The sequence below is a fragment of the Rousettus aegyptiacus genome, unplaced genomic scaffold (assembly GCF_014176215.1).
Source record: "Rousettus aegyptiacus isolate mRouAeg1 unplaced genomic scaffold, mRouAeg1.p scaffold_m13_p_8, whole genome shotgun sequence".
NCBI classification, from domain to species: Eukaryota; Metazoa; Chordata; class Mammalia; order Chiroptera; family Pteropodidae; genus Rousettus; species Rousettus aegyptiacus.
In genome coordinates, this window is record NW_023416311.1 from 67850868 (window position 1) to 67873346 (window position 22479).

Sequence of the window (22479 nt, forward strand, 5' to 3'; positions counted from 1 at the left end):
CTTTGGGGGTCAAAATTGGTTGGGGATCTATGAGCTTCATGAACTTCAATGTCCAAATCTCTCCCCAGATTTTGGAGTTCTCAGCCATTATTTTAAAAAATTTCTGCCCCTTTTTCTCTTCTCTGGGAATCTGATAATATATAGAATGTTCCTCTTAATGGTATCCCATAGTTTATGAGAGCTCTCTGTACTCTTTTCTATTCTTTTTGCTTTGTTCTCCTCTGACCGAATAATTTTAAATGACTTGTCTTCTACCTCACAGATTCCTTCTTCTGCTTGATCCTATCTGCGCTATTGATGTCTATATTGATTTTATTTTTCATTTAATTTTTTTTTTATTTTTCAGCTCTAGAATTTGGCTTCTTTAAAAATAATTTTATCTCTCTCTTAAACTTCTCATTTTGTTTATGTATTTTTCTCCTGATATTGTTGAATTGTCTTTCTGTGTTTTCTTATAGCTCACTGAACTTCCATAAGACAACTATTTAGAATTATTTACTGGACAAATAGAAAATATCCATTTCTTTGTGGTTATATACTGGAAAATTATTGTGTTCCTTTGGTAATGTAATGTTTCCTCGGTTTTTCATGTTCCTTGAAGCTTTGTGATGCTATCTTTGCACTTGAAGAAGTCACCTCCTCCCGGCTTCACTGACTGGCTTAGGAGAGAAATACCTTTTGGCAGCCTTGTCAGAGATTCTGAGGCTCTTAGATCTTTTCTATGTATACTCATGCTTCACACTTCTTGTTTCCTCTTAGATCGGGGGGATTTCTTAAGATTTTTATACCTTCTCTTGATCCTGCAAAGCCACCCTATGTGCTGTCAGTCTCCTGTTTACTTTTCCTTGGGCAGTGCTGAATGTTCAATTTTGTGCACTTTCTCCCAATTCTGCAGTCAGGCTGGCTTTCTGCATATGCTCAGTAGTTTTCTGCAAAGCCTCACTTCCACCACCGTCAGGGGCAGCACAGAACTAGCCATAGGGTATGGACAAAGTGTGCAGAACACTGGGAGTTCCCATGGCCTGTTAGTTGGATCCATAGGTTAGTCATTTCCAGCAGCCTGTTGGCAGGGCTTTCTGATTGAGAGCAGTTGGTAGGATCCACATTCCTTTGATGTCTTCTGAGAGCTGTAGCCTCTGGTCTCTCAGCTGCCCCTAGTTGTGCATCACCCTCAAGTATTCTGAATGGGCTGAGAGAAATGTTTCCCGTTGGTGGTTTCTTGCACACCTGGGGAAGCTAGAAACTCACTTACATCCTCTGTTTCCCCCCTGAGAGAAATCATGGGCCAAGAAGGTCTCTCTTGGCATTGAGCTGTGCCACCTCTGGAGAGGGGTGATGTGGAAAAAGTGAAGCAGTTTCTCTTACCCTGTTGAATGCATGTTATCTTGGATATTGCTGCTTCAGTGGTATGCTGGGGCTGCTCTGCCGCACTTTCAGAGTTCCACAAAGGCACTCCTTATGGGTGATTGGCTAAATCAATGTCCTTTTGGGGGAAGATGGTAGAAAATTCTTCTCTGCTGTATTGATGATGTCACTTCCTATTTTTATTTTTAATTGTAATAAAATAGACATAATATAAAATTTACCAAATTAGTCATTTTAAAATGTTGAATTCAGCACTGTTAAGTATATTCACATTGTTGTGTAACCAATTTCTAAGACTCTGATGATTATTTTTGAACCAGATTTCCTTAGAACTTACTCCTTAAGTTTACTCAGTAATAATTTGTATGTGATTATCTGTTACACTTCAGTTATTTCTTCTTAAAATGCAAGAATCTTTTCAATGCTAATCTGAAGTCTACTATAAGTTCCTTGAGATCAGATGCTATAAGGTTTTTAAATTTTTAAATTTTTTTTTTAAATTTTGAAATTTGGTGTATTTTTCTCAGTTTCTAACACAGTGTCTCAGTGTATTCAAGTTCCTTTGTTTTTTCTTATAAATTTTAGAAGCACCTATCTACAAGAAATCCTCTTAAGATTTTCATTAGTATTGCCATCTCGGCCTGGAGTTTCTTTCCAGAACATTTTAAGCTGTGAATTCAGTATTGCTAATGATTATAGGACTATTTATGTTATCTTTTTGAGCCTGAATGAGTTTCATTAGTTTGTGATATTTGAGAAATTGGTCCATTTCATTGAAGTTGTTAAACTCATGTTTATAATATTCTTTTATTATTATTTTAACATCTATAAAGTCTGTAGTGATATACTCTCTTTCATTCCTTCTATTGCTGATTTTTTCCCTCTTTTTCAGTCTTGCTAAGATTTATCAATTTTATCAGTCTTTTAAAAACCCAGATTTTGATTTCATTGATTTTTCTCCATTCAAGTTCACTGACTTTTCATTTGTGACCTCTATTCTGTTGAGTCTATCCAGTGAGTTTTTTTTTATTTTGACTATTGTAATTTTAATTCTAAAATTTATTTTATTTTATATATTGTATTTTTTTTTTGTGAAAACTTTCTATTTTAACCTTTGTTTCAAGAGTGTTCAAGTCTTTCTGAGATAATTCCAGCATCTGTATCATCTTATCTTTGACGTCTATTGATTTTGTTTTCCAATGTGAGTTGAGATTTTTGTATTTCTTCATATGCCATGCAATTTGGGATTGTATCTCTTGACCTTTGGAATATGACACCAAGCAAATGTTTTATTTAAGTCCTGTAGAGAATATAGGTATTTTTATTTTACTGAGTAGTTTGCTAGGTTTAGGCATAAGTTACAGCCTTCCTTCTCTGACTGTGGTTCCAAAGTTGGTTCAATTTTAAAGCCTTTGCAATGCTTTCAATTTGTCCTACGTGTGTGTCAGTAATTAATATTGGACTTGAGTGAAATTCTGTTAACTCAGTTGTCAATGTATTTAGTATGCTAATTAGAATATCATCCACACATATCTAGGTGAGAAGACTGAACCCAGGAGTTTATATAAAACTTTATGGGTTTGTTTTTACTTTACATTATCTCTCTAATACTTTCCGGTTCTTTGGGGCTCCCCTTTTTGGATCTCTATTCAGAAATGACCTATTGTGATGATTGTTCTACCTCTGGTGTTAACTGGTAAGAGGATAGAAAGAAGAGGTAAAAACACTTATAGACCTTGGACCCACAATCTTGCTGCCTTAATTCAATTGAATAGAGAGTTTCATTTACTTTAGAATTTTATCTCCTGCAGTCTCTTATTGGTAGCCACTGTCACTGCTGCCACCATTGCTTATAGATTATCTTGGAGTCCATGGTACAAGAGAATGGAGAAAAAGGAGAACTCTCCCACCTCCCAGGGATTTTTCTCTGAACTTTAAGAGTTTCTTTTCTGATTCCCAGCGAGAACTAGAGTATTTCTTTTGTATTTTTCTCTGCCTGCATGACAGTGCTCACTTCCAGATTTGAGGCTGCATGAGATTCAGGCTGGGGGGACACTGGAGGAAGAAATGCTGATGTGGTGGTGTTTTGAACTCTGATGTCCTTCCCTAATCCAACCTTTTCTAATCCTCAAAGAGCTGCACTATTCATTCTGTCCAGGTTTTGTAGTGTTCTGTTGGAAATGAAAGGTATTGTGTGTTGATTCCATCTTACCTAGAACTGGACCTCTGTCATAGTTTGAGAATTTATTCTGGATATAAGCTTTTTATCAGATAATAATTTACAAATAGTTCCCCCAGTTAATGGCTCATCTTTTCATTCTTTTAACAGTGTATTTTTAAAGAGCAGAAACATTAATTTTGATGAAGTAGTATCACTTTTTTCTTTTTTGTATTGTGCTTTTGAGGTTATGTCTAAGAAATCTTGCCTAATGCAAGGTCACAAAGGTTTTTTTCTATGTTTTCTACAGTTGTGTACAGTTTTAGGCTTCACATTTCTTGATTTTTTGTATGTAGAGTGAACTATAAAATGAAGATAATTAATTTGAATATGAATGTCAAATTGTTTTAGCATCATTTATTGAAAAGACTATCTTTTCTCCATTGATGGCCTTTAAACCTTTGTAAAAAATAAAAGTGATTGTGTGTGTGTGTGTGTGTGTGTGTGTGTATAGTTCTATTTCTGGACTCTATTCTGTTACATTGTTCTATTTGTCTTTTTTTGTGGTAAAATATACATAGTATTTATCACTTAGCCATTCGTAAGTGTACAAATATTCTGTTGTGTTTTCATCACTACTATCTATACCAAAAACTTTATCATCCTTAACATCACTTCTGTATCTCTAAACAATAACTCTCAATTCTCCCCTTACCCAGCTCATGATAACCTGTTATTTCACTTTCCCTGTATATGAACTTGTATATTCTAAGTACTTTATATAAGTGAAATCATGCAATATTTGTCCTTCTGTATATTTGTCTGGCTTATTTCACTTAGCATAATGTTTTCAAAGTGCATCATATTGTAGAAATATTAAAATTTTATTCCTTTTTATGGCTGAATACTATTTCACTATGCATATTACTTGGAGATCATTAAGCTTCTTGGATTTATAGATTCATGTCTTTCATAAAAATTGAGACATTTTCAGCCACTATATTTTCAAATATTCTTTCTGTCCCTTTGTCTCTTTGCCTTCAGAGACTACCACAAGTCATATATTGATCTACCTGATAGTGTTCCACAGGTTTCTTAGGCTCTGTTCACTTTGTTCTTTTTTTCTTTTTGTTCTTCAAACTTGATAATTTCCATTGTCTTACTTTCATTGCTTCTTTCTTTTTCTGATCAAATATACTTTTAAACCCTTTCAGGGAATTTTTTGTTTTAGTTAATCTATTTTTCAGCCTCATAATTTCATTTGGTTCCTTTTTATAATGGCTTTGTCTTTATCGATATTCCCATTTTGTTCATACATTGTTTTCCTGTCTTTATCCACATCTTCCTTGAACTCTGAGTCTCTTTAGGACAGTTTTAAAAAGGTCTTTTGTAAACCTGATGTCTGGGCTTCTTCAGGGTCAGTTTCCATCAATTTATTTTGTTGCTTTGAAAGAACCATACTTTACTGTTTCTTTGTATGCTTGTGATATTTTTTTAAACTGGACATTTGAATCTTTTAATGTCTTAACTCGGGAAGTCATTTTCTTTGTTCCTCAGAATTTGCTGGGTTATTTTACTTGTTGAAAGGTATCTTTGTGGTGAGGATTAGCCTGAGGTGAAAGCTTAAGATCTCATCAGATCTTTTTTTGAGCCTGTGTCTCTTGCTGGGCATGTGTGGTGCCTTTCTAAATTCCCCTATATGTGTGGTTGCTTTTGAATGTCCTAATCCTGAAATGTTTGTCTCCCAAAAGAGGAGAAAAGGCAAGAGAAAAAACCCAAATCTACTGTCCCTTTAAATTTCCTGGAAGCAGCTTTAGTCAGTGAGGTTTGAAACAATGGTGGCCAGACTCTGTGCTAACTAAGATTTTCCCTGGAAGCTGCGAGCTTTTAAATAGACTTCAGAGTTCCAAAATAGTTAGTTCAGACATTTTCTGACAGTACAATTGTTGTCTAGGTAGAGAGATGGAGTCTTGATGCTTCCTACTCCGGCTTCTCTGAGGTTACTCTAGTATAATTGTCTATAAAGTTCTTTCTGAACTGTCCTAAAAGGAACCAAGGAAGGAAGTGTTCATCCCCGACCAGTGCTTAAAAGACCAGAAGAGTGTTCCTAAGATCAGTAATGAGGCACTGGGAAAATCCTCAAAAGAATGTGGAAAATTAGAAGGAAAAAAATTTAGGTTACTTGGACAACCATGTTGCTACACTTGAAGATTGTCCTTCCAAGATGTTCTTGGTTTTCATTTCACTTATGATGAGTCCTCCTTTACCAGGGGCTAGTCTCTATTTTGGTCTGTCTTCAACTGCATACAGACTGCAATTTGGGGCTACTGCACTGAAGGCAACCTTCTCCTGACCCTTCCTCTGTCCAATGCACTCAAAATGAATACAAAGATAGATCATAGGGAATCCTAGTTCCTTTTCTCTAGGTTCTGTCAGATTGGGCATCTGCCCATAAACAACATGCCTTAGAGTGTATGGCCCTTCTTTATTGGTGTTTAGTACATTTGCCTTGATCCTAGAATCTCGCTATTTTATGTGATTGCTTTTTGAATCTCTAGTGCATCTGTGCCCAATACATGTTTATTGATTGGTTGGAATACTTGTGGTAGGCTCTCTATAAGAATTTACTGCTAGGATCCTCATTTGAACCTAACAATCACATATGCAAATATATGCATGAATATTTACAGACACAATGTATAGGTAGTTCCTAAGTCAGTGATTCTCAAACGTTGTTACTCATCACAACTGAGGACCTTTCTCCAAACTCTGATTCCTATGTTCTAACCATACAGATTGTTTTAATAAGTCTGGGTGGAAGCCAGGAATGTATATTTTTCAAAAAGCCTCCTGGGTAATTCTGATATGCAGCCAGAGTAGAGAACTACAACTCTCGGACTACCTAAGGAAATCTAGTAGTCAAAATAGAAGAATAAAATGTCTTCTGTTCTTTAGGGAAATTGGGTTAGACGATATAGCATACAGTCAAGAGCACTAGTTTTAGAGTTTAGAGGTTAGGTTCCAATCTCATGGTAGCCACTTCCTAGCTGTTAGCCTTTGACAAACTACCTAATCTTTCAGAGCTTTGGTTTCCTTATAAGATAGGGACTCCAGGATTACCCTGAGGATTTATGTTGCCCTTTAGTGGTACCTGTATTATGGCACACAAAAAATGGCCAGATTTATTCTGGTGTACACGTGTGTCTCTGGATTAGCCCGGATGCAGAAGTACACCTTCTCCAGCTAGCTCTTTAGGAAACCAGGAAGCGATTTCCTGGTCTCCCAGACAAGTGCAGGATGCAAAAGCCATCTGAGAGAAAGGGGAGTATTGGTACACGCCTGCTTGCTAGGCTTGGGTGCTTCGCTCAGTGCGTCCACTAGGGGCCGCTCCAGCTACCCAAGCTCCACGCACAAAGTAAGCGACGCCCCCGCGCGTGATCACTCAGGGCTGCGCGCGCCTCTGAATTCCCGCTGCCGCTTTAAGCTTTCGGCGGCTGCTGCTCCCAAGGTGGCTATCCCAAGCCAAGCCTCTGTGGCTGGGTACTGCAGCGCTGTGAGGACAAAAATCTTCCCAGGCCTGTGGGCTCTGCTTTGCACCGCTTCGTTCGGTGGGCAGATCTGGGGTGGCAACTATCAGCGTCTCCACTGCTCTGCTACCTGAGCGGTAGGAGGAGGCTGAGCCCGGCGCAGAGTTCCGGCTGACAGGGCCCTGAGCCCAGCGAGACGCCGTTGTTACCCGGATGTTGCGGTGGCTGATTGGGGGAGGCAGAGAGCCTCAGGGACTGGCCGAGGTAAACCCCCAGGTGGAGCCTGCCTGTCCGCCCCTGCAGAGGCGTCATTCTGAGCCTGGTTGCGGGGTCGGAACTATGGAGACCCGCGTGGAGGCGGGGCTTGCGTGTTGGGGAGGCGGGTCTGTTCGGGGGTGGGGTGGCTCCGCGGCTACTCTACTCTCCGTCTTCCTAAGACCCTGAGAGTTAAATACAGTGTCTCTCTTCCACGAGGTGAGGAAACTGAAGCTCGTGTGGTTCAGCTACAGGCTCAAGGACACGCAGCTAGCTAGTCTTCGCCCTGCTTAAAACAATCTCATTTCAATTTTTAAAAAGTATCAGACTTAACAAACGGCGACTGCAACTTCATATTTTTGGTTTATTTGCGTTGGTGTCACTTCCCCAAATCAACTGATGCTTGCTCAGGAGATATAAATCGATTTTTTTTTTTACCCAATAACAAAAAATATATAATTATTTTCAAAATTAATAATTTACTTCAAAGTCAAGAAAGTGATCTTCTAATTAAATGCTTTTTGATTCTATAGACAGGCTTTCTTCATGGGCCTGAATAATTGAATAGACAGTAATGAGAGTTATATTTGAAATGTTGCAAATAAAGTAGTTTTGGAACCTTAAAAGTGCTGGAGTCTGGAATTTATTTCGTATGCCACCAAAGACTAGAATTCGTGTTGAGGTCCCTTTTATTTCTCATAAGAATTGTTTTGTTAAAAATAACAAACTTGATTGTGAGTGAGCAGCCTTCCTTCTCAGTCTTAACTTCCTCATATCTTTGCAGTTGAGGCATATTACCTCTTTTTTTTTTTAAAAAGTATTTTTTATTTGAAATTAGGCTTATTTCAGATAGGCTTAAATTCTAAAGATTACGGAAGAACTGAGAAATTGAGTAGTCTGTTTATGAAGTATGACAGTTTTGTATAAACTCGATTATTTGATGAATCATAGACTTTGATTAATTCTGCCTTGCCTGGCAACCTTTCATTTGGGGGAAGTGGTATATATAGTTTTCAGATTTCTCACTTTTGCTTTTCTCATCAGTAACACTGCTAGAAGGGATATGGGATAAATAAAAATTACTGCTTTGGGGCAGATTTTGTTTTGACATTTATGCATGTTGTTTTACATTTCATGTAAGAGTACTTAAGTTATATAACTGCTGTGAATTCGTGCATTATTACAGTCAATGATTTTTCCTAATTTATGCAAGAACTTTGAATCCAGGGTTCTAGTTTAAGCAGTGTTTCTCTGCTGGGATAATTTTAACTCTTAGGGGACATTTGGCAATCACAATTTGGGGTGTGGGTGAATATCTTTTGGCATCTAATGTGTAGAAACCAGGGATGCTACTGAACACCCTGCAGTACACAGGACAGCCCTTAACAACAAAGAATTTCATCCAAATGTCAATAGTATGAAGTTTGAAAAACTGCAGTTTATAGGTTAAGAACAGGGGTTTTATGAAATAGTGTTGGGTTTGACTACAGAAATGGAGTTAATAAGCCCTACCTTACAGAATTATTCAGTTATATGCCGTGTGTGCTTTGCACAGTGTTCGGCATACAGGCTGCTACTCAATACTCTGTAAATGTTAATAGTGATCACATTATTGTCCAAAGTTGGATTCATTTAATTCATCGACTCTTTTATTCCTTCATTTATTCTTCAAATATATAATTAGTGTCTATAATGGGCTAGATAATTTTTAGTCTATATTGTATTTTACTCCTTTGACTTACAGTTTTGTTTCTGTGAAGTTTCAATTGAGAAACACCCATTCTAATATTGAGTTGGATTGGCCCATTAATTTTTTAGATCAGGTTTATTGAGGTATAATTTCCATAAAATAAAATTCACCCTTTCTGCAAATTCTTTGAGACTTGAAAATAATAAAATTTATGGTGTAGATTTGTGGTAAGAGAAATGTTTTTTTTGTTAAATTGGCAGTCATTTTATTTTAGCGAAAATAATATGTAGTATTAGAACATGATATCTTACAGCTTTGAAAATCTTATATTCTTAGATGTGTACCAGGCAATATTATTCCAGTATGGCTTTATCATAAAACATTTTATCTCTTTTTCTCTTTTTTGTTTTGGCTTTTTGTTTTCTCAAAACAAGAAATCTCCTTTACAGACAATAGGCGAAGAACAAACCCAGAACCCCTATACTGAACTGCTTGTACTGAAAGCTCATCATGATATTGTACGATTTCTGGTACAGTTAGATGACTACAGGTAAGAAACTCTAGTTGTCCAGTTGACTCCTATTTGGAAAGAATTTTTAGGGAATGTAATAAAACAACTTTAAAATTAACCCACCTTTTCTAAAAATTTAAAATTGATCATTGGTAACATTTAGTAGAAATTGATCTCTGCATCTTGACAGAATATGTATTTGAAGTCTTTTTTGCTCAAAAGTCAGAGTGTCATCTGGTGATTAGATGGTTATTTTTGTTTGAGGTTTTTTTTTTTTTTTTGACAACTCAAATATTTTTGTTAGTTTAGAAAAGTGTATGACTTTAAAATTTGGATGGTGTTAAAACTATGTTAAGATGAATCTAAATTTAATAAACACATGGGAAATGTATAAATATCAAGTACTATAAGGAATGTGTTTTTTAAGTGGAAGGTAAGTATTTAATCTGAATTTTTTATTATTGATAAAAAAACCCTTTAAAATGAATATTATTCAGCATAGGGAGTAGAGTCAATCATATTGTAATAACTGTTTTTGTTGACAGATGGTTACTGGGATTATTGTGATCACTGTAAGATATATAAACGTTGAATCACTATGTCATACACCTGAAACTAATATAAAATTGTGTGTCAAAAATTAAAAATAAAAAAATGTACATTATTTTATACTTCCTTGCTAACATGTATAATATTGTTTAATATACTTGCAAATAGAGATAAAGGTGTGTAGGTCATAGGACGGTAGATTTAGCTTATTACTGATCTGTATATCTGTTTATTGAAGCCTTAACTATATGCTTATTCTTTGTAACATATATCACAATGACAATTATACAACTACATAATTGTGTAACTATTTGGTATTTATCATCACTTATCGAACATAAACTTCATGAGAGTGGAGGCCATATTTTTCTTATTCACCACAGTATCCTCAGTACATGGCACAGTGCCTTATATGTAGCAGGTAATTAATAGATAGTTAAATGAATTAATGAGTCCCCAGACTAGTAACTGTACATGTTGTTTGCTGCCATCTTAACTCCCTAACCCCACTCCTGTTGTCTGGATCAATTCTTCCACTATCAATTCTAATTCTCTAATTGTCTCTTTTGCCTTTGATACTGTCTTTTTTTTTTTTTTTTTTTTTTAATTTTGACTATAGGCGACTGCTACTGTGATTATTACTAATTCTGACTGTCTCTTCTGATATCTATTAACCTGTCTTCTCTCTGCCTTTCTTATGTCTTTAGTATTTAGTTGCTTTTCCCATGTGCAATGCAATTCTACAACTACCTAGAATTAGGTCAGATTTTACAGGTTATGTCACAGCCCTGCACAACACTCCCTCACCTCAATCACCAACTGCAATCTCTGCTGTTTCTAGGCCACCCACACTTCTGACCAACTGGCTTATACATTACCTTTACCCCCTCAGGTTTGACAGTTCACTAGAATACCGATAGAACTCAGGGAAGCACTGTACTTATGATTACAGTTTTATTATAAATGATATAATCAGGACCAGCCAAATGAAGAGGCCCATAGGGCAAGGTCTGGTTGGGTCCCAAATGCAAACTCTGTGGATTAATTACCCTTCAGCACATCAGCGTGTATCACCAACAGGAAAGCTCACTCAAGCTTTGGGCATCCTGAGTTCGTCTTTGGGTTTCATACATAGGGATGATTAAATCATTCACCACATGATTGAACTCAATTCCAGCACCTCCCGCCCCCATCCCAATTTGGAGGTCATGCTCATATCTGTGGCTTAAAAGCCTCAACCCTCTAATTAAATGGTTGTATTTCCCACATGGCCAGCCCTATCCTTAAATTGTCTAGGGGCCCACCATGAGTCATCTCATTAGCATAAACTCAGGAGACATTCGAGGGGCCCACCTTCCAGAAACCGAAGACAAAATCCAAAATTATTATACAACAACATTCTCTTCACCTTTGCCTGAAAAGATTTGCCTCATATATATATTACTAGCTTATTAACATTATTTTCCTGTTGTGATATAAGCCAACCAATCAATAACATGTCAACCACAGTCCAATAACCTTCAGCCTTTTTGGTAATGTTTGTTGTTAGTATGTCATAAGAGATACTCTATTTAGTCATATCTTTGAAACTAAACATCTCTGGGAAGATAGAATATTAGACAGCTAAAATTTTCTTGTACTATATTTTACCATAGTAAATTGCTAGATAAGTTAAAAATATCCCAAATAACTTCTTGCACCATAATCATTAATGTTTGGCCTTAAGGAGTCCTCAGATCATTTTGTCTAAGAAAATGAAATAAAAAATATACAATATACTTTTAGAATGTGGTTTTTAAATTTTTATATAGATTAACTGTTAAGATTCCATGTTCATTGCTGTCTGTCCTCCAAAATGTCTTCTTGGCTATTCTTATTACATAGAAGAAGAATCTTCAGAAGAGGTCATCTTATAATGCTCATTGATTATATTTTTCCCCACAGTGGTGCTTGTGTATATTTCAGTTGTTCAGTGATAGAGTAAATGTTTTGTAAAAAGTAAAAAGCTATAGGTGATTATATCAGTTATCTATTACTCTGTCAAATATCACCCCAAACTTAGTGGTTTAAAGTAGTCACTATATATTTACCTCACTATTTTGAAGGATGGCAATTGGGGCTAGACCTTAGTTGGGTAGGTTGTTTTGTTTTGTTTTGTTTTGATTTGTTTTAAATCTGCACCAGGATCAGCTGATCTCGGTTAGGTTCACTTGTGCATCTGTGGTCAACAGGTAGAATGGCTGGAGCTAGCTGGTTCACAGTGGTCACAGCTGGGGTGACTGGAGGTCTCTGTGTGGTTGCTCAAGTGCATGTTCACATAGTGATTATGGAGTTCTAATACCAGCAGAAAGGCAAGCCCAATGTAAAACTTTTCAAGTCTCCGTTTGTATCACGTTTGCTGTTGTTTCATTGGCTGAAGCAAGTCAGGAGCTGGCACAAATTCAGCAAGTGGATAAACTTACCTCTTGATGAGAGAAGGAACTGTCTTGTTGCAAATGGTAACATAGGGAGGGAGAATAATTTGTGGCCATGTTTGCTATCTATCACAGTGAATATAAATGTCTAGAATAGATGCAAAAGCCTACTTTTTGGCTTTTGCAGTGAAGTGAAGGTATTGCTACGTGAATCATTTAATTCTTTGTGCTTAAGTCATCACTATGTCCATATTTCCATATAATCAGTTATAAAGTTTTTCAATCAGTTACAGACCTATAGAACTTGTGTTTTGTTTTTAAAAATTCAATTCTATATTGTACTGAAAAAATAAGAGTCATTGGTAACAAAGACATAAAAAATCTACAAACTATATAAATATTTATTATAAATAAGAGCTCAACATATCCTTAATTGTTTAGAATTATCTTTACCATTGCCTGTGTATATTTATGCATTGTCAAATTACCAAATACCTTAAGTATTTTATCATTATAGTTTTTATGTTTTTATTTCGTTCTGTAGACATTCTGGTTTTTTTTTTTTTTTTTTTTTTTTTTTTTTTTTTTTTTTTTTTTTTGGTCAGCTGCTATAATCCAGGTTTCACGCTTCAGATCTTTAGATAATATCAGTTTATTGAGAGTTTTGCAGAAGGATTTTCTTGTTTTCTTGGTGGCTCAGCTAAAATCAGTGAGTGGAAAATTTTCTCAGATTGGTTTTTGAAGATACCAGATAAGTCCTGTATAACCTAACAGACAGCTGCCTTTTCTTTTCTTCTTTAGTATTTTTTGAACATGAAGTGAGGGTCATATTGATTGGGAGATCACTAAAGAAGGCTAAGCCTCAGCAAGAGTCTTCCAGAAAATGGACTGTGCTAAAATTGCATGTAACACTCTAGCATTTGACACATTAAACTAAACTGAGTTCATAACACATTTTAAGAATAGTTTTCTCTGTTGCTCATTTGACCATTCTTTGCTACTTCAGGAAACAGACAAGGTTATGTAGGATGGTGATCATGACTGGAAAAGAATCAGGTGACCCATGAAATGCCAGACTGGAGAACAAAATGTGCCCCTAGGATGGCTAGTAATGCTGTATATTCACAAGAAACTAAACAAACTCAGTACGGTGTGACAGTTCACTAACAACAAATAATATGTTACATCTTTCAGAAAATATTCTTAAGCTAAGAGTAACTTTTTCACTAACATTCAGAGAAAAGAAATTAATAGTCAAGATGATTTGGATCCTCTTAATACCTGGGCTCTCTGAGAAGCAGACAATACAATGAAGTTAAGCATGCAGAAGATTTATTGGAAACACCAATTGAAGGGAAAAGAATAGAGGCAGGATTGGACAAGGGAAGCTGTCTCAGACTATGCTGCAGTTGTGACAAAGTCTCTGGAAGCCCAGTGAGGAGCTCTGGAGGAAAGAATGCCCTTTAGAGCTCCCCACTCCTCCTTCTGAGGAGTCTGCGTTGAGTGGAAATAACATACTTTTTGCCCTGCTTTGCTTAGTCATTGGCTTAGGCTCATCCAAGAACGTGTTCCTGGCTTCCACCACCTTGCTTAATCACAGTGCCTGGAGGCCAACTGCAATAGGATGGTTTTGACTTGAAGGCTGAAATGGACCCTGAAGTCAGCAGCTGGAGGCAGATAACCACATTCCTCACAGCTGAGCAGCTAGTCTTCTCCGTAAGGGATATCCGTAAATCAAGATCTATACTGCCTTTTCTATACAAACTCTATCTTGGGACCAGTAATAATTGATGAGAGGAAATTTCTCTTTATAGAAGAATTCAAGCTAGGAAAAATCATATAATTGGAATATTGTAATTTTGCAGCCTCATAGAATAACAAATTTAGGCAATGGCAATTAACATTACACACACACACACACACACACACACACACACACACACACACAACTACCAGAAATTGTATTTCCTAGTGGACTATACAAATTGGCTATGAAGTGGCCTTACCAAAGGGTCAAATTTAAATCTGATTCAATCTCTAGATCTATTAATCAAAAATACAGGGAACAGAGGTGTTTGTTAAATGACAACCCAGGAAGGTAGCTAGCAAAATCCAGACTGTGAGAACTCTGTAAAACAAACTCTTAATTGTAAGGAAAAAATTATGAAGAGAGAATCAATAGAATAAAAGAAACTTTGGAGATATATTGACCAGTTACAATGTATGAACCTTATTTAGATCCTGGTTCTGATAAAAAAACTGTGAGACAATCAGAGGAATTTGATCATTGATTGGGTATGTGGTGACATTAAAGAATTAAATGTCATTAACTAGTTGTGATATAAAAGAGTTCTAAAAGATATATACTGAAATATTTACTGATGAAATGACATATAGTGACTGGGCTTTGCTTCAAAATAATGTGTGGAGGAGGGATTGTTTGTGGTACAGATAAAACAGTGCTGGCCATGAGTTGATAATTACTGAAGATGGGCGATAAGTACCTGAGGATTTTTGTTATACTGCTTTCACTTTTATGTATATTTAAATTCTCCATAATGAAAAATAAAAAGAAAAAAAATGATGTACATGTATTTGTTATAGAGGAAATAAAAATGCCAATTTAAAAGTATTTTGTTATGTAAAATAAAACTTAGATATTATTAGATGCAGAAATTACACATGAACATATTAGCTTAATAAAGTAATAACTGGCAAAACCTGGATTAAAGGACATGGCATTGGTATATAACCACAGTAGGTTTCCTAATACTTCACCCAGAGTTAGGTAGACTTATTCAGTGAATCACTGGTGCAACTGGACATCTGGAAGCCTCTCATTCAGATGTAGGCTTACCTCAAACAAAAAGCAGAATGTACCCTCTCCATGAACAGACAGATCCTTAGGCAGAACTTAGAAGGGTCTGAACGGAGCATGCTAAATTCATTCTCAAACGCGTTGATTAGGTCAGTGGAGGAGGAAGAGGCTAGGGATGCTTCTCTAGTAGTAGAAGTTCCTTTGTGGAAACGAGCTCAGGGAAATGGCGGTTCCCCCTAATAGAAGTCACAGGAATCTTTTGCTATTCTAATACTTGCAAACTTGATATGCAGTTTACCCTTGTATTTGTGATTTAGGGGAGGGGAGAATTTACCAAAGGTTTTACTTTTGCAAATGACCATGGGAATCTTCCCAGCTTCATTCTATTTGTGAACTAAAAAAAAGTCTTAGATATTCAGATATTAAAGTTGTTAGTATTTACATTTTTCTTAATGAAGGAATCAGAGACATTAATGTCTATAGCTCTTGAAAATGCTTTGAAGTTCCTTTCAAGTTCTCTTACAAGTTTCTATATATATTTTTCTAATTTTCTTCAAGTAGTTCTAGCATACAACTACTTAGGTAAAAATCTATTCTAAATGAAAGTTTTACTATTTTTCAGTTTTGTTTGGTTTCTGGTATTATAGCAGGATTTTCAACTTTATTTTAATTGTAAAAAAATATATATACTATTTTAGATGCATCATGTAGTAGAAAGTACTTGTGGGTTAGGTGGGAAGTTAGTTAACCACAGGGATTTTCTATATTGTCATAATGGTCTATATTTTCCCATTGCTTTATGGCTATGTAGATATTGAATACAGGAAGGTTTAGATTTATGGGCCTTACTTTTTATTGTGTCCTCTAAGGTTATATTTGCATCTGTAGCACCTTTGACTTAATTGAAATAAATTCACATAAGAACTATTAAATTGCACTTAGGTAATGGACATAGGAATTATTTGTGCTTTGAGCCCAAAGTTGGCAAGAATGAGAGTATTTTCTTTGAGATATTCAAAGGGAAAGTGTCTAAAGGGAATGATTTCTATAAATTAGAATAAGTAGAAATGAGATTTCTCAGTGGATACATGACCTGGACCCTGTAGCATTACTTAGTAATATAGACTATGAACTCTTCAAGGGCAAGAATAGTCTCATTGATCTTTATTCTTTGTGTGTGTGTGTGTGTGTGTATAATTATTTAGTATTTAATATACAGTTAGTGCTTAAATATTTTTTGAATGAGTGAATCATTGACTCACAATAAATTAGATCTCATAATCATAGGGAGAGGATGGAACATTCCAGAAGCTCTGTTAGGGGTCTTCATTAATCCATGCTTCACCTTGTTAAACTTGTTTTCATGCATTTCATTTTTGCTTAGTCATTTAATTATGTAGTCTTAATGAGTATTTTTAAAGACTTGGCTTCAAGTTAAGAAAACTTGAAGAATATGCATAAGAATGGGACAGGAGAATGAGAAAAATAAAAAAATTTATTCTGTGGTTTTCTGGGTTTAAAAATTTTCAAATTTCTATTTTTGTTATGACAATATATTGATACAGTAGTAGGCAGCAATAGAAATATACAAGAGAATTAAAGGCCTGAATAATCTACTAACTGAGTAATTGACTTCTGAGCAATAAAAAATTGACTGTGATTTCATGCATTACTATTGAACATTGTTTAGATTTAACTTTTGTTCACTACTGATTGAATTAAAGTTTGAGGTGAAATGCTTTATGCTTCATTTCTAAACTCTCAACTGTTCAATCATCTCTCATTGTGAACTCATGAAATTCAGATGGAATGAAACAATAATGAGGAGTTAAAAATCAAGCTTAGAAAAAGGCAAGTATTTTAAACCTGCAGTCTTCTAAAATGGAGAAAAACAATTATAAGAGTTTAAAGAATCAATAGAAATGGATGTTCTATAGTAAAGAAAATCTAAGACCTTGAGTCCTGCCCTCCCGCCATCACTATACAAATAAAAAGAAATTAATAGGTCTAGAAACAAGCCACTGCAGGTTTATGTCTAGCAATTATTTTTGATACTCAAGTCATTGATTAGAATTATGATTTAGGAAATGCATGTAATTAAGCATAAAAAATTATATTTAATTTAAAAATGATTTTGATCTTCGGATCTTTTATATATTTCATTTTGAAATAAGAATAAATGTTAGGCATACATTTTAAAATAACTGTATAGTTTCTAATTCATTACTTAAGAAGTTTTAAAGGTCCTTTTCATTAAAAAGATATGTAGTTCTATATTAAAATATTATTAACAGACTTTGTCAGACTGTATTTGACCAATATCCTATCTCCTGGGTAATCTTTTAGCTCCTACAGTAGGCAGTGTAATCAAAGGGTTTTGAAATGAGTACTGAGTATAGAAATTGTCAGAGCCAGTGAAGACAACAGTTAGTATGGGATTTTGAAACTGAGTATGAGAAATTTGAACTTGAAGCTCAGTTTGGAGTGTTAAGGAAAGTGTCACTTGTCTGTAGTGAGATTTTATGGATCTTATATAGGGGTAAAATTCATTAGAACAGATATTCTTAGAAACAAAGTAATTTTTGTGTCCTAGTATATCAGTTCTCTACTTTTGCCTGAATGATATTTGTATGGCTAACCATGTTTACTTTAATGAAAACTTTCAGGGCATACCCAGATTCTGTGAAACCTAATAACAATCTTGCAAGGAAGCACAAGTTTTCTAAATGCTATAGCTGCTAGTGGAGTATTATTAATGGTTGTTAACTCAAGGGGTCAGTTACATGCACTTCATAGCTGGCTCTCTCTAATACCACTTCTTTCTTTCCTATTCAAAAAAGCAAACCTGAATTCAAGTGAATAAAGTGATAGTATGGGAACAACCGGGTATCTGTTTTGATTCGTTAAAGGGTCACTTACAAACTTGTTTACTACATTAATAACAACTCAATATGTTTACAGTGCGATTGCAGTACACCATTGTGCTGGGACAGTGCTTAAAAACAGTTTTTTCTTATTTTATTGTAATGCAGTCACTATGATGAATATTCCTGTGTAACAAATTATTATTCTTGATAGTGTCACAGATATCTTCCCTACAAAATATAAGTGATTGTTTCTTTACATATAGTGAAGATAGGGAGGTAAAGAGGAGTGGTAAGCTGTAACTGAGTTCATCGCAGCTCTTTTTTCATGCTATGAAACAAACTTCCCTTTTCCTCTTTGCATTTCAAGCATTTTCACTAAAAAACAAAACCCTCAAAAAACCCCCAAACCTTCAAAACCAAGAAAATGGTATTCATATAAAAAGACCGAAGCGCTGAGAGGTGTTAAAAGAATGATCTTGGCTTTAAATAGTAGATTGAAAATATTTTTACAGATAAAATAATAGAAATAATGAACTTATCTAAGGACATTATTTCTTTGTTCCATTCCTGGACTGTCACTTCCTATCAGTGAAGCTGTTCCTCAACTTGACTTCATGACACCTAAGTCAGGGTTTAATCATATAATTTTAAAGTAAGGAAGGACTTTAAAGATCATTTACGGATCTGCATTCTAACATTGCAGTTTATTCATTGTAACACTGTAAATGGTCTCATTCATCTTTAGATTTTCAGTACTTGGCACAAAACCTAGAGGTTATTCCATCAATATTTTGTTAAATTAGTTTAAAGAACTTAATCTGCATTAATATTAGTAAACCAGAATACCATTGATAAGGTTTGATAGTTCTTAGTAATCTTAACACTTAAACATCATTAGTGATTTTTTTTTTCTTGACCTTTTTTCTCTAACCAGGTTTGCATCTGCTGGTGATGATGGAGTTGTGGTTGTGTGGAATGCCCAGGTGTGTATTGATTTTGTGTGGATTGTGTAATAAAGACATGACTGTATAGTCGAGTATGCATTCATAAACTATCTAGGAATATACCTGCATGTTAGTAGACCAATGCTAATACTTGAAAAGGGACAATCAGAATGAATTCATTTAAGATGGGAACCAATATTTTATAATAGAGTTTTTTAATTAAGATTTTATTTCTGAGAAGCAAATACCATATTATGAAAAAAAAGTTTTAATCTTATTGAACAAAATTGAAGTTATCAATAACTATACAGTGATTCTGAAAATAAATTGTGTTGATTTTTGTGGGAGACACAATTTTCAAAATTGTATGATTGCATGGTATTACATACTTCTCATGTTTGAATTTAATAATAATATAATAAAAGGCTTGTTTTTTTCAAAAATTATTTAAAACTTCACCAAATTAATCCCGGGCCTCTTTTCCTGATCCTTTGATACTCAGATTATTCTCTTTGAACTATTTATCTTTTCTCTTGTTATCTGTTCTCTGTCTGATCCTCATTTTTCAATGGCTCTGCCTGTGATTATAGCAGTTCTTTAACATTATGTTCCCCACATTCATGAAATCCTGCAACCTTGGAAAGATTTACAACTTGTTATATTTACGTTGTATTTTTGTATGTTTACTACTTGTGAACTCTGCGAGAGACTGATGAATGAAGACTTTGGGTGAGATTAGCTGTTACTGTTAAATAGAAAAAGATGGAATAGAGGCCGACGTTATAGGTGGTGGCTGTATTGCTGTTTGTTTGTTGTTTTTATGCCGCCACAACTTTATAACTGTGGAGACTTAGATACAAATACTTGGATAATGAGGACTTTGTATTTTTTCCTCTAGATTAAGTTATTGATATTTTTCTGCTTGATTTATCCAATTATATTTTTAAAATCATATGGAAAGAATATTTCTTTAATTTTGCTATAAAAATGCTATAAATAGTGTTTTCTATTAGAAAATAATTAAAATTGTTTATGCTACTCTGTACCTGTTTAGATTCTTTTTGATTACTTAAATTATAAGATCTAAGTAATTTCAAATAGAGTGTATATATATTTTCTACATGGTGATTCTTCTTAATGTTGTCATTTAAGATTATTTAAATTGCAAAATATGAACCTATTAACATTTTTATTGGTATTTCAGACAGGAGAAAAACTTTTGGAACTCAATGGACACACACAAAAGATAACAGCTCTTATTACATTTCCTTGCTTGGAAGGTTGTGACGAAAAAAGTCAACTGATCTTGACAGCTTCTGCTGATAAAACAGTTATTATATCCTTAAATCTGGAAGAGAGAGAAATAGCTATAGTGACCCAAGGGACCATTATTAGTCTTTAGCCTCTTGGGGTCTGTCTGTACCTGTTTTAGCTGAAATGTTTTGTTCTAGCTTTCGTAAGACATTTCTAAAAAGCATTAGGTAACTGAAAAGTATTAGACCGGAAATAGCAGGTTAAGATTTATTATTGATGGAAACCCCACGACTAAAGCTATTCTTTCCAGTTACCATTATGGTATGCAAAATGGAGGAAATGGAGAAAGAGGGCTTAAGAATACTTATTATCTCAGTTTGCTTTTGAATTTAGAGAAATAAAGGTGAGTTGGGTTGGAGAGTAATTTACCTTTTTTTCAGCTTATTGTACAGCAAAAGAAACTTAATGGTCCCAACCCATAAGAACCTTTTGGGTGTCCCAGTCTGACAGAAAAGCGAATTACCAATTACTTGATGTTCAATATTAATGTTTAATATTTAAAAATAATTTTTAAAAAGTAAATTATCTTTCTTTTCCTCGTACTTTTAGTTAAGAATTTAATTAGTAAAGTTTTATAAAGTGCTTATGTGTGCAGTTATTGGTTTTACATATGTTAATTCTTACAATAAATATTTTTATTTTTATTTACCAACGAAGGCAAAGATAGGTTAAGTAACTTTTCTAAGGTGTTGTGGCAAGTGTAGGGCAGAAGGAAAAGCAGTGTGACTGCAGAGTCAGAGTTCTGAACTGCTATATAATATTGCCTTTATAAAATATTTTCCTTAAACAAATTCAGCTCTTTAATATTTGTAAGAGGAATTGGATTTGTGAAGGCCATAGCGAAATGTTGTGGATAACTGTCATCTTTCATTATCTTTTTCCTAAAGGTATCATAGATTAGCTTAAAAAGTCTATGCTCGAGAACTCTGCTTAAACAGATTCAATCATTAGTGAAGTAAGTTTCAGAGTAAGCCCAAAGGAGTCAGTATTTCTTAGGCTTCTATAGTTTATGACACACTTTAAATGAACTTATCAGCTGAAGTGATTTCTAAACATTGCGAATAGGTGAAAACATTTCAGGAAAAGATTAAATGGGGATAACTATATTTTGGGTGATTACAGTATTACATAAAAAGAGTATAAAATTCACTCATGTTAGAATAGTTTTATTACTACTGCTCTATCGAGGCAAATATTTTATGGACTAAGGCTCTATGGTTTTTGTTGTTTTGGTTTCAGCATCACATCAGTATAATCTCTGCAAAAGTAGAATTTAAAATCCTTTTTATTGGACTATTCCTAAGATACTATAATAATATTTTGAGGCAATTATTAAAATTACCGTTATTGTATGGAGATAAGTAGTTGGGACAGTATCAGTATAAATTTTACCTGTAAATGATAGTATAGTCATTTCCTTTGCTGAATGACTTTTCTTGTTAAAAATAATTCATCCTTTTACTCAGATGAATTCTATATTTACTCTGCTTGGGCCTTCACTATTAACTAAGGGCAGATTTTTAAATTTTTGTCAAGTGATAGACTTAAAAGTTCACATAAACATATGTACTTATACATATTTGTTATGTAAATGTCTTAGACATGATGTAAAATTTATATCGTACCATGGGAAATGTGAAAAAATTGAAAATCATTATATTCCTTAAGCCAAACTAACTTTGGACATTTTATGAGAGGCCCTCTAATTATCTTAATATATATGCAGGTAATAGGAATACACTATTACTTTTTTGAATCAGGGTAACAGTAAATTAAGCTATGCGCATTGAAGGAACTTTCCGTAAGTATGAATGGATGTGGTCATATTTAATTTAAATACTTTATGTTAAATACTTATTAGATTATGGTGGACTATTTTGGAGAATAAACCTTAAAATTTAAACAGTCAAAATACTTAATGCCTGTAAAGGTTTAGTTTTAAGATCATCCATTTTATTGGCATTTTCGAATAGTTTGGTAGTAAAATTTTTCTTAAACTTATTTTAGATTGTAGGCTTGCTACAATGGGTTGATGACTCACTATATGAATTAACTTTAGTAATATAA

General features: G+C 34.5%; 1 protein-coding gene across 2 annotated transcripts in view; it reads left to right on the forward strand.

Annotated features, from left to right (window-relative positions):
• Nucleotides 1-6966: 6966 nt before the first annotated feature.
• The window catches only part of WDR41 (WD repeat domain 41), a 58360-nt gene continuing 42847 nt past the window's right edge, over nt 6967-22479 (forward strand). The window contains exons 1-4 of one of the 2 annotated variants that reach the window (XM_036225897.1): nt 6967-7314; nt 9430-9545; nt 19089-19137; nt 20303-20434. In XM_036225897.1, coding sequence (XP_036081790.1) covers nt 7264-7314; nt 9430-9545; nt 19089-19137; nt 20303-20434 — 348 coding nt within the window. In that variant the 5' untranslated portion in view covers nt 6967-7263. The remainder of the gene's footprint in view (nt 7315-9429; nt 9546-19088; nt 19138-20302; nt 20435-22479) is intronic. The other variant, XM_016127768.2, reaches the window with a different exon arrangement.